The 11,789-nt window shown below is 45.7% G+C and overlaps 1 protein-coding gene across 1 annotated transcript; it reads right to left on the bottom strand.

Annotated features, from left to right (window-relative positions):
- Positions 1–2,212: 2,212 nt before the first annotated feature.
- On the bottom strand, positions 2,213–11,480 carry DRG1 (developmentally regulated GTP binding protein 1). The gene is made up of 9 exons (XM_083590464.1): positions 11,222–11,480; positions 9,307–9,430; positions 8,144–8,319; positions 7,320–7,389; positions 6,782–6,951; positions 6,056–6,186; positions 5,322–5,489; positions 3,639–3,761; positions 2,213–2,330 (listed from the first exon to the last, which is right to left on the bottom strand). The coding sequence occupies exons 1-9, from the start codon at positions 11,261–11,263 to the stop codon at positions 2,231–2,233; spliced, it is 1,104 nt and encodes a 367-aa protein (XP_083446590.1). The 5' UTR covers positions 11,264–11,480; the 3' UTR covers positions 2,213–2,230.
- Positions 11,481–11,789: the final 309 nt, after the last annotated feature.

Here is an 11,789-nt window from a genome sequence, read left to right as displayed (position 1 = left end):
TTACTGCACAGCTTGCTTATTTTCAGCTGTCAACTGCTTAAACATACCAATTTCAGCAGCTTAATTGGGAATTTTGAAAGAAACTAGAAAATGAGAAACCTGCAGCTTGGTAAACAGTAAAGGTTTGTAAGATTTCCCACCCTGTTTAGTATTTCATTTGGGGCCAACTTTCAGTTTTTGAAGAGTCTCACAAGCTGCTGCATTGTAAGGAAAACTTTCTTAAATGAAAATGAATCTAGTTGCAAGGTTTGCCCTTTTGGCTCTCTCTCAACTTGCACAGTATTGGAAACTTGGCATATGAGTACAGTGGTACCTCAGGTTAAGAACTTAATTCATTCTTAACCTGAAACTGTTCTTAACCTGAGGTACCACTTCAGCTAATGGGGCCTCCTGCTGCCGTCGCACGATTTCTGTTCTCACCCTGAAGCAAAGTTCTTAACCCGAGGTACTATTTCTGGGTTAGCGGAGTCTGTAACCTGAAGCGTCTGTAACCCGAGGTACCACTGTAATGTATTGGGAGTTGAGTGACTTAGATGTGTCACAGAAATTCCTGTCATGTAAAGTGGCGCTGTGGATTAAACCAGAGACGGTAGGGCTTGCTGATCAGAAGGTTGGCAGTTCAAATCCGCGTGACGGGGTGAGCTCCTGTTGTTCGGTCCCTCCTCCTGCCAACCTAGCAGTTTGAAAGCACACAGTGCAAGTTGATAAATAGGTACCGCTACGGCGGGAAGGTAAACAGCATTTCCGTGCGCTGCTCTGGTTCGCCAGAAGCGGCTTAGTCATGCTGGCCACATGACCCGGAAGCTGTACGCTAGCTCCCTCGGCCAGTAAAGCGAGATGAGCGCCGCAACCCCCGAGTCGTCTGCGACTGGACCTAATGGTCAGGGGTCCCTTTAACTTTACCTTTAAGGTGGCAAAATGTGTGGATTGCAAGATGCTTGTGAATGGGCTGAGCAGCAGTTCTAGAAGTTTCTAATGGAGCTTGGGCTTGGACTACCTAATGGGGTGTTAACGCACCTGGTGTTAGCTTAATCTTGGCAGACACCTCAAAACTAATACTCTATAATTAATCCTGTTGTGTGCTACAGGCATTGACCCCTTAAACTACATGGAAGCAGCTAGGAACAAGGATGCTGCTCCTAACCATACATGTTAAGACTGTCTCGTATTTCACTTATTATTCAAACACTATTCCACCTGGTGGCAGCAAGGGAATAGAAACAATTTTTTTATTAAAAGGCGCAGCTGAGTTTTTTGGGCACTAAAGAAAGATACTACTGTATAAACATAGAGGAAGTAGGGGTCATCCAGTGAGAAAGGAAGAACTTCACATAATGCACAGATAAATTATGCCATTCGCATCTAGCAGCTGGCGTGAGAATAAGGTTATTCCTGGCTGTCTAATCTTGATAGTTAAAATTCTACCTCCACCACCATCAGGGCAACTCTTGTATCTAAATGCCACATTCAGTGGGGAGCAGGAATGGGCTCCTGCACACACGTGATGTGTGGGTTTTCCTATAGGCAGCTGTTTATCATCACTGGTATACCAGAGACGCCTTTTGTACAAAGCTGTGTCAATTTTGGAAAAGCTTGAAGAAAACATTTCTAGGTATTTCAAACGGCAATGAGAGGTGCCAGTCTTAAAATCCCCAGGGGAAGAGTGAGGTGGAAAAAAGCAAATCTCTTAACCCATACTCGCAAAAGCTTGTTATACACATTCACTGTGTTTAAGTTCCAGGCATGAGCACCATTCCGGAATTAATATTCGAGTTTTTATCTGCATGCTTTATTTACACAAGCATATAATGATAAGAATGCTAGTTTTGTATGCCTCTCATGCACAAAGCAAAGCAGAAGGCTTGCACATTTTCTTACATGTTTTATCTACACTACGGCAAGGATGGGGAAGCTGTGAACCTCCAGCTGCTGGGCTGTGCCTCCCCCTTGCCAGGCTGGCTGCTTGGAGCCACAGTCTAGCTGTGGGTGGGGAGGAGCCACAGGTTAGCTTCCCCCCTGCCCTAGTGTGAGGCTGTGTAGTCAGTCAAAACAGCAATAGAGACCAAGGCCTCACACAGTAAACAGATTTTCATTGGCTAATACACCTGACTTTCCTAGAAGGATTAAGATAGGAATGAGCACACACACATTCAACCATCCGGCAAATAGAACAAGCTTCTGAACAGTCACTGAGGAGAAGGAGTCATGACTCATTGCCCAGTAGAGCTTTTTATTTCTTCACTATCTGAATGACATCTTCATCCTCCAAGGTATGATCCTTCCCAACTTTCTGTGGGTTGTGCTTGACCGACGAGCCCCACACAAGTGCACTGAAAAAGAAAAGCGTTTAGTTGAGATACTACACTTCCACAGTTTATATAGATCAGCAGCAGTGAGGCTTCCCCAGAAATTCAGATACTCTCTACAGGTCAGAGAATCTCACTAATCTCTCTTGGCCACTATTCTTTAATTCTCTTGAGTGCCTCACAAATAAAATATAAAACAAGCAGCAAACAAAACACTTATAAAATAATTTTGGCTATTAAAAAACCACTACAAAGCAACAGTAAGATAATACATCCAAACAGACATGATCAGCCTACCTTCAGGAAATGACAGAACAATTGATAATGACACCTGACACATCTTTACTAACAGGAAATTTCATAAATTCAAGGACGCCCTGCACAGGCTTCCTTCACCCAAAATGACAGACGCCTACTCCAAAGATCTCAACTGGTGGCCTGGGAGATACCAACAGATGTGCCCCATCAAGCATCTGGGGGACCTAGCCATTTTTGGAACCCTGTAAGTCGATATCAAAACCTTGCTCAGAATAGGCAGCCAGAGCAGTTCACAGAGAATAATATGATTTGTATTTTGCATGCCACTCCAGAGCCCAGCAGCAGCTAGAGCAGGGGTCAGCAAACATTTTCAGCAGGGGGCCCGTCCACTGTCCCTCAGAACTTGTGGGGGGCCGAACTATATTTTTTTGGGGGGGGGAGTGAACGAATTCCTATGCCCCACAAATAACCCAGAGATGCATTTTAAATAAATGCACACATTCTACTCATGTAAAAACACTGATTCCCCGACTGTCCGTGGGCTGGATTTAGAAGGCGATTGGGCCGGATCCAGCCCCCGAGCCTTAATTTGCCTACCCGTGAACTAGAACTTCCAAACAGTATTTGAGGTAGCGCCATGTAGCATGTCATTGTAACAATCTATTTTCTGGTTCAGTAGGGCAACTTATCTTCCACTACCAAGAACTGTTTCTTCCCTTCTGCTGCAATGGCTTCCCTGCCCTTTGATGCACTTTTCAATTATAAAGTACAAGTTGTTCCATCACAATGATAGTACTATGAGAAATATCCTTCAAAGGCTTGGTTTTTTTGCAAAACTGAATGAAAAGCCATGTACTTGTGACCCAGTGCTTTCGAGGCTGTCTAAGACTACAAGGAGAATAGAAAAAGGACCAGACAAAAGACTACAGTTAATTTCCCACAGAAATGCTGAACTTCCCAATGCCTAGTCATTTTCTATTTGAAAGGAAGCTTGAGTCGATGTTTTTGTCGCCTGGTGCTGTGACATTACAAGGACTGCGGGAGAAAATTGACTGCTTTGTAGGCCGTACTTACTATTTAAACTCTTTAATCAGGTTTTTGTGGATCTTCATGCAGAAATCCTCCACTGTGGTCCGAGAGTAAGGCAAGACTACGGGAGAGCTGTAATCTGGTAGCTGCCCTTTGGGCTTTGTGTAACTGCAATTTAAATTTAGAGTCATCAAAAGGAGATGCTACAGCATGTTAAAACACGGATACATTTCAAACAAGGTTTCCCTTCTACCCGGGACAAAGATTCATCATCTAAGGCCTCCGTTGCCTTGAATACTAGGAAGGGGCCATCTCCATTGTCTTTTTGGCACCTCTCAAAGACCTTCCTTTTCCAACAAGCCTTTTAAAAAGAGATCTCTCCCAGTTTGCAGCTGTATTAAAATTGTTTTCAGATGTTTTTAATTGCCTTTCTTATTTGTGTGCTTGCCACATTGGGCTCCTTTGGCAGGAAGGAGGGGTGTGTAATAGTTTGCAGAATTATAGAGCTGGAACTGACTACAGAGGTCATCTCGCCCAACACTCTTCTAATGCAGGACACGCACTACTGCAGCATTCCTGATAGGAAGCCAGCCAGCCTGCCTCTGCTTAAAAGCTCCAGGGCAGGGGAGTCCCCCATCACCATTAACGCAAGCTGTTCCAAATAACTTGTACAGACATAAAGTTCTTCCTACTGTTTTATCGAAATTCTTTCTTGTACTTTGAACCCACTGGTTCAGGTCATACCCTCTAGAATACTTTTCTCCAACCTGGTGCCATCCAGATGTTTTCAGATTTCCAACTCCCATAATCCCTAGCCGCTGGCTAGGGCTGCTGCCCTAAACAGCTGGAGAGCACAAGAGTTTGGATTTGATATCCTGCTTTATCACTACCTGAAGGAGTCTCAAAGCGGCTAACATTCTCCTTTCCCTTCCTCCCCCACAACAAACACTCTGTGAGGTGAGTGGGGCTGAGAGACTTCAAAGAAGTGTGACTAGCCCAAGGTCACCCAGCAGCTGCATGTGAAGGAGCGGGGAATCAAACCCGGTTCACCAGATTACGAGTCTACCGCTCTTAACCACTACACCACACTGGCTCTCTAGGTTCTCCAACAAGGATGGAGAAGGCTGCTTTGCAGCAACAGAAAACAGATGAGATAAATCCTTGTGTCTGAACTGTAGTGCTTCAGAATTCAAGTGGTGGGATAGCACAAAGAAACGCTCACCTGTACCCCCCCCCCAAAAAAAAATTTAAAAAAAATTACAGCACACAAGAGAACAGAGAAAGATCCTAGCCTACTCTTCTCAATGTCAGGCCAATTTTCAATGTGCATAAAATTATCATTTTTTTGCACTGAAACATGCCCTTAAAGTCCAGAGTGGCTCATCTGTTGTCCTCCACAATTTCCTCCATTCCCGATGAATGGCCATTCTGTTTACTGAAGGCATCACTCTACCACATTTATCCTGTCATAGAAAACTGCAACGATGCCGAATTGTACAAAGGTTTTGTTGACAACTGTCCAAAGCTATTTTAGGGCTTACATGTGGCACCATGGGACAGAACATGATTACAGCAAGAAAGCAGGAAGAGAAGCCAACTTCAAAGACCAGCCTGCAAGTTAAGCAGCTCAAACCAGGACAGTGGGGAAGGAAATGCAGCTGCAGATTTCCAAGTGAATGGGAACCAGAGATGCTTTCAGCCTGCACAATGAAAAAACCCTTGACTCACATTCGCACAAGTTTTAGGTAGTCCCAGATCTTCTCCAAGAGGTCATCAAAGTTCCACCGGTGGTGAGCAGAGATTGGAACACAGTGAGGCACTTTGTAAATTATGTCTAGTTCCTCAAGGGAGATCTGGTCAATTTTGTTCAGCACGTAAATGCATGGGATGTAAACTCTGTAAGAGCGAATAAATTATCACTGACAACACACATTTCTTTTTAAAAAAACCAGTGATTACTCTCTACTGTCCCTCCTGAATGATCATGGTTACAAGACAAGTGTATTTTGGAATAAGCCCTTAAGATTTATGTACATCCAAACTACTATGCCCACATGTCCACAAAGATTTGGCACTTGTTCCAGTGTCCCAAAACAAAGAAGACCATCCTACACTCTTGGTCTTCCATTGAGAAAACTATTCCACACCTTTCAGCAGTTACAAGAGCAATTACACAGCTCCCTGCTACTGGAATCAAGTGGGAAGGCAGACGGCCTCCTCACAAATCAGACCCTCTTCAAGAGTGGATTTCCAGAAGTACAAAACCCACAACACAACCCCCCAGCACACCCCAAACAGCCTGCATTCATAATGATAAAAGTGCTTGCTTTGCATAATATATAACGCACACTGGATTTTGATTCCCTGAAGAATTTGAAAGGCATCTGCGACACAGTATAAACAACTCCAACAGCCTAGTAAACCTCATCAACCAGTCTGATTCACAAGCCCCACCACACTACCTGTTTCCTTCAACCACATCGATGAGGTCGTCTGCAGTAACATCGCTACGCAGTGTAACATCAGCATTGTGAATTTTATACTCCGCCAAGATGCTCTTCACAGTTTCAGTATCCAGCTCACTCTGTGGGCACTAATAGAAGAACAAAAGAATCATTCAGATATTCAGGAGGTGAGTAACTGTGGAGAACCCAGCAGATCTGGGTTTGCTATTATTCCACTAGAGCTATTTGAAGAAGCTTCCGTTCTTTTATTGTGGTAACCAAATTAGTGAGCAAGTCCCAGCTCTACAGATCTGAAGATCCTACCAGACAGCAACCTTTCAGACCATCAGACAGGAACCTTTCGCAGCCAGAGGGCTTCATGTCAGTGATGGGCAGAGCCAGAGGCAAAAATGGGTGGAGCAACAGATGAGACACTCATCTCTGTACAACTAGCCATATTCCAACAGCTAATGGCACAGCATACTTCCCTTTCCATTGCAACAAGGAAAAGTCTCTTACTGTTCTCACAAATAAATCTATGTCAAAGTGAGGCCCCATTCAAAGCCGTGGGATCCTTGTCCAGATCAGCAAGGATTGTCCCCAGATAAATGTAATTAAATAAATAGCTCTCTTCCAAAACTACCCAGGCACAGCCAGAAGAGCATTCAGATTATCCAAAGAGCTCTCTCCTTGTCACAGTGACAAGGCAGGAGACACACACACTTTCTGCCCAGGCCTGCTTACGGTGGCTGTGAGATTGATGCCTCCTTTGTCCTTCTTCTTAAAGCCAATGTTGGGAGGTTTGCTGTTCAGTCGGATGCCAAAGCCCTCAAGCTCATTCTCAATTATCTTTTTATGTCCCAGGGGCTTCAGGACATCCAGGACTATCAGAATAAGGTTGCAGGTTCGAGCAACTGAGAAGAAAGAAAAGAAAGAAGAGGATTGAAAAAGACGCTTGCTCTGCCTCTTCAAAGAGGTTGGAAAGAAAGTTGTATCCTGTGCCAAGCACTTCTCAGTCCTGTTTTGCATTCTGCTTCTCCAAGCCAGAATGCCTTATAAATTCTGCTCTTTAAATCAGGTGGAAGCAAAGGAAGCTGGAAAAAGTCAAACCTCTGCTTCCTATGGAGACGAAAAATTCACAAAATACGACACAGTGGAATACAACACAGTGGACAAAACATCAAATGACAACAAAGATATCTGTAAAGATTCCTCCCTCCCTAAAGCACAAAAAGACGGATAGGGCAGAGAAGGATTTCTGATACTGGAGCAGCAACCTCACCTGCAATGACCTGGCGACCACGACCTTTCCCGTCTTTTGCACCCTCAATAATTCCTGGAAGATCCAGAAGCTGTAGCGTTTAAGGAAGAGGAAAGAAACCCATTATATAGAAATCAGTAAGCCAGAATCAACCAGCGGTGGAGAAAGCTGCAAGGACATTTTAACAATATTGATCAGCTTCATTCATCTGAGTCTGAATAGAGGCAATGGTTTCCTGTTCCATGACAGGAAATAACACAATAATCTTAGCTTTGCTGAGGAAATCTGTCACCAATTACTACTGCTCTGTTTTGCCTACATTTAAGCTCTAATCAAAGTGTCAGAGACTGTACTTTTGCATTCTGTTGCCATTTAACTCTAACTTATATATTTGTCACCCTTTGTGCCTGTACATCTAATGACAAACGTGATACCATCATAAGCATCTCCAGGAGATCTGCTGCCAAACAGTGTAGATCAGGAGTAGCCATCATGGTGCCCTCTAGGAATTTTTTGTTGGGTTACGACTCCCATCACCCCTTACCACTCACCAGGCTGGCTGAGGCTGATGGGAGTTATAGTTCACAATCCCTGGAGGGCATCCTGTTAAGCTGTTCCGGGTATAGCTAGAATATACTATGCTAGAGGGCTTGACTTCGGAAAAGTCAGCTGATACCATCATAAATAAGCAGATCCACTTTTATGTACAGACTTAGCTCTAATTAAACAAAAAGAAAAATCTCCCCACCTAGACCAGAAATATACTGGGGGAAATTGGCCCTTCATACATATTTCAAATATTCCATCCTTCACATACACTCCCACCCCAGATCTAGAGAGCTCACCTGTATTTTTGCTCCTTTGTATCGAATCACACCAGGCACCGTGGTCAGCGTGGTGAACTCATAGGCAGCGACCTCCGAGTAGACTCCAGCAAGGTTGCTCAGCAAAGTGGATTTCCCCACGGATGGGAAGCCCACAAAACCAATTCGGGCATCACCAGTCTTTGCAACATCAAAACCTTCAATGCAGAAATCAGTACTGTTACTGACAGGCTGCAGAAGAGATGGGCTACACCTGCCCCTTCGTTGTGCCAGGCCCGTCCAGGAAGTTGGAACATGAAAAGGGAGGGGAGAAGACCTCTGGAGAAAGCCAGAGAAGAGTCATCTCAGCAAGCCAGGCTGGGCCCCCTTGGATGATACCTTCAGCCTGAGACAGATTTGGTATCCTATCAGAGAAATATTTTTATCTGCCCATAGGATTTATTAACAGGTTTTATTTAAGTGTCAGAGTCTTGCTCATCCATAATAAATACAGGTCCCAATCAGATGCTACACTGGCATATGGTTTAGCATTACGTGAGAAGACTTTAAATCCCTGCAACTTCCCACCAGCCCAACTCCGGAACAAATATGGCAGCAAGGAGATCAGAAATATTTCCTTCTGTTTTTAACAAACTGAAGTTTAGTCTTCTGTCCAAACTAGGGTAACTCTCAGCAACAGTTTACTGAAACAAGATAACTATGGTTTATGAAGACTTCAACAGTGGACCATAGTTAAGACTAACTATGTTTAGGATTCACACACAGTCATGTTTGGTTTACGGTTCAGACGCAGTGTGCAACTATGCCCAACTAAAAACTGAAGCAAAATCTGTATTACATCACCAGAGGAGGAGAGGGGAGGAAAAGCAAATGACACCAAGTATACATATAATCCTGAACTATAAGCCACCTTCAGGTGTTCAACATCTGAATAAACATGCATGGGGGAACAGTAGGAAGAAGTACTCAAACCAGACACTACCCTTCCTAGTCACTACTTCAGCAGTTTACAGTCAGCATCTTAAATAATAAAAATTCTGTATAATTTCCAAAGCAAGTGCACATATTTTTGGTGTATTTTGTATATTCTTTTTTCTACTAACGAGAGGAAAACAGCTCCATCTCCAAACTTCAACTTGAGGATTGAGCCACTCATTTCCATCCTTTTGGAATACTGTACATACCTTCTCCTGGACCACCCCCTCCACCTCCCTTCGGGGTGATGAGCTCCCGGCGCAGTTTGGCCAGACGTGCCTTCAACAGCCCCAGATGGTGAGCTGTGGCCTTATTCTTCTGCGTGCGGGCCATCTGTGGAGTGGGGAGAAGACAAAGATCAGGGAGGGCTGCACAAGCCCAGGACTTTTATGGGAAAGATTGGTGACACCAACCTTGTTTCAAGGTCTTGCATATTGCATTGAAGGGCATAGGTCACTCTTCCCTGCCACAGAAGAGATTTAAAGGAGTGAGGAGTTGTCTGCAAATCATGCAAGAGAGACAGGAAGAGTATCTGTCCCATCAGAAGAACTACAGAGGGTTGTTCCTAATCTGTAGGAAACTCGGACAAAGGCAGAAGGAGGGGTGGCAGGGGTGGCAGTTTTCAAGGCTTAACTTGAATCAGAGCCCAACCCCAACAGTGTTATGGAAGATAGGGGTCAAACAAGACAATTATTGTTTTCCTGAGGATTGGACTAGAACTAGGATGATCCAGGTTCAAATCCTGGCTTGGCCATGAAGCTTCCTGGGTGACACTGTGTGAGCTGCACACTTTCAGCCTTAACTACTAGTGGCTGCAGCCTATAGCTGGGATAGATCCCCCCTCTGCTGTCTCCTCCTTGGGTCTGTCTAAGGCCCAGTGTTTCTCAAACTTGGGTCCCCAGCTGTTGTTGGACTACAATTCCCATCATCCCTGACCGCTGGTCCTGCTAGCTAGGGATGATGGGAGTTGTAGCGCAACAGCAGCTGGAGACCCAAGTTTGAAAAACAATGAGCCAACCTGGTGCTGCAACTCCAACGAGCTCCATCCAGCAATGGCTGTTCACAAGCCACCTAAGCCACAGCTATCCGTTTTTTTATTGGGGCAAGGCAGCCTGTCTGCACTGTGCTCAGAAGAAACAAGCCCACCACCCTCCAACTGCATTCAGCAACCCTTAACACCAGGCAGGGCCAGTGCTCTTTATTCCTATTTACTTATTAATTTTACATACCCTTGGGCAGGGCCCAAGGAGTCTCAGAGCATAAATAAACAGATACAATAGTGGAAAGCGGGGGGGGGGGGGCTCACCACACAAAAAATAAGTACAGTGGTACCTCAGGTTACATACGCTTCAGGTTACGCACTCCGCTAACCCAGAAATAGTGCTTCAGGTTAAGAACTTTGCTTCAGGATAAGAACAGAAATTGGGCTATGGTGGCATGACAGCAGCGGGAGGCCCCATTAGCTAAAGTGGTGCTTCAGGTTTCAGGTTAAGAACGGACCTCCGGAACGAATTAAGTACAGTGGTACTTCGGGTTAAGTACTTAATTCGTTATGGAGGTCCGTTCTTAACCTGAAACTGTTCTTAACCTGAAGCACCACTTTAGCTAATGGGGCCTCCTGCTGCAGCCGCGCCACCGGAGCACGATTTCTGTTCTCATCCTGAAGCAAAGTTCTTAACCTGAGGTACTATTTCTGGGTTAGTGGAGTCTGTAACCTGAAGCGTCTGTAACCCGAGGTACCACTGTACTTAACCCGAGGTACCACTGTATCTCCCTCCCCTGGGCTCCAGCCTTGCCCAACATGGTGTCTGCCAGGTACTGCTGGGGACTCCGAATCCCATCAGCCAACACGGCAATGCTCAGCGATAAGGATGGGAGCTGCACTCCAGCAACATCTGGAAAGCACCAGGATGGGGGTAATGAATACGATTCGACCTCAGTCCAGCATGCTTCTACCAGTCTCCCGCATTGCTGACCCCCAGCAGATAGACTGCCGCAGTGTACGGAGGCTCTACTGAGCCGCGCCCACGACTCCTCCACAGCCCAGTTGGGCGGGGCGGAGCCGCTGGTTGGGGCCCCACAGGGAGAGCCGAGGAGCCTTTCAGTCGCCGCTGGTTGGGTTACCTCGGCCTCTATCTCGGCGATCTTGGCCAACGTCGTGCTCATGATGGCGGTGGCGGCGACAGCGGTGCCTCACGGACGGCTCTCCTCAGGCCTGTGGCACGGCGCATGCGCCCAAAGCACAGGTTCTCGCGAGACTTCTAACAAAAGCCCGGCAGGGGGGCGCGCGCGGAGTCCGAGAGTTACCCCCGCCTTTCTGTTGTCATCACGCTCCACCCATGACTCCTGGAAAGGGGGGAGCGAGGACGCTACCATAGAGTGGAGGCCAGAGAGGAAACCAAAGGAGACAGCCTAAGTGTCGCCGTAAGGACTCCTCCCGCCTAATGGCCGGGAGACGGTATTGCAGGAGGCGCAGACCCCACCATCGCTACTACGCTCAGGTCTGGGCCTACAAGGCAGATAGAGAGACCTGTTAATAAATAAGGCTTTATTTCTGTCAGGCGCTCCCAAACTGCGGCTCTCATTCAGGTGGTAGGTCCATCTCGTTAAATACTTAGAATTATCCCTTTATTGTCTACCTTATCTTTCATTTTAATTCTAGAAGCGATAAAAATATAGTTTTAAATCGTGC

Source organism: Podarcis filfolensis (genome assembly GCF_964270895.1).
Source record: "Podarcis filfolensis genome assembly, chromosome: 16".
In the NCBI taxonomy this organism is placed as follows: domain Eukaryota; kingdom Metazoa; phylum Chordata; class Lepidosauria; order Squamata; family Lacertidae; genus Podarcis; species Podarcis filfolensis.
This window is presented reverse-complemented; position numbering and strand designations above follow the sequence as displayed.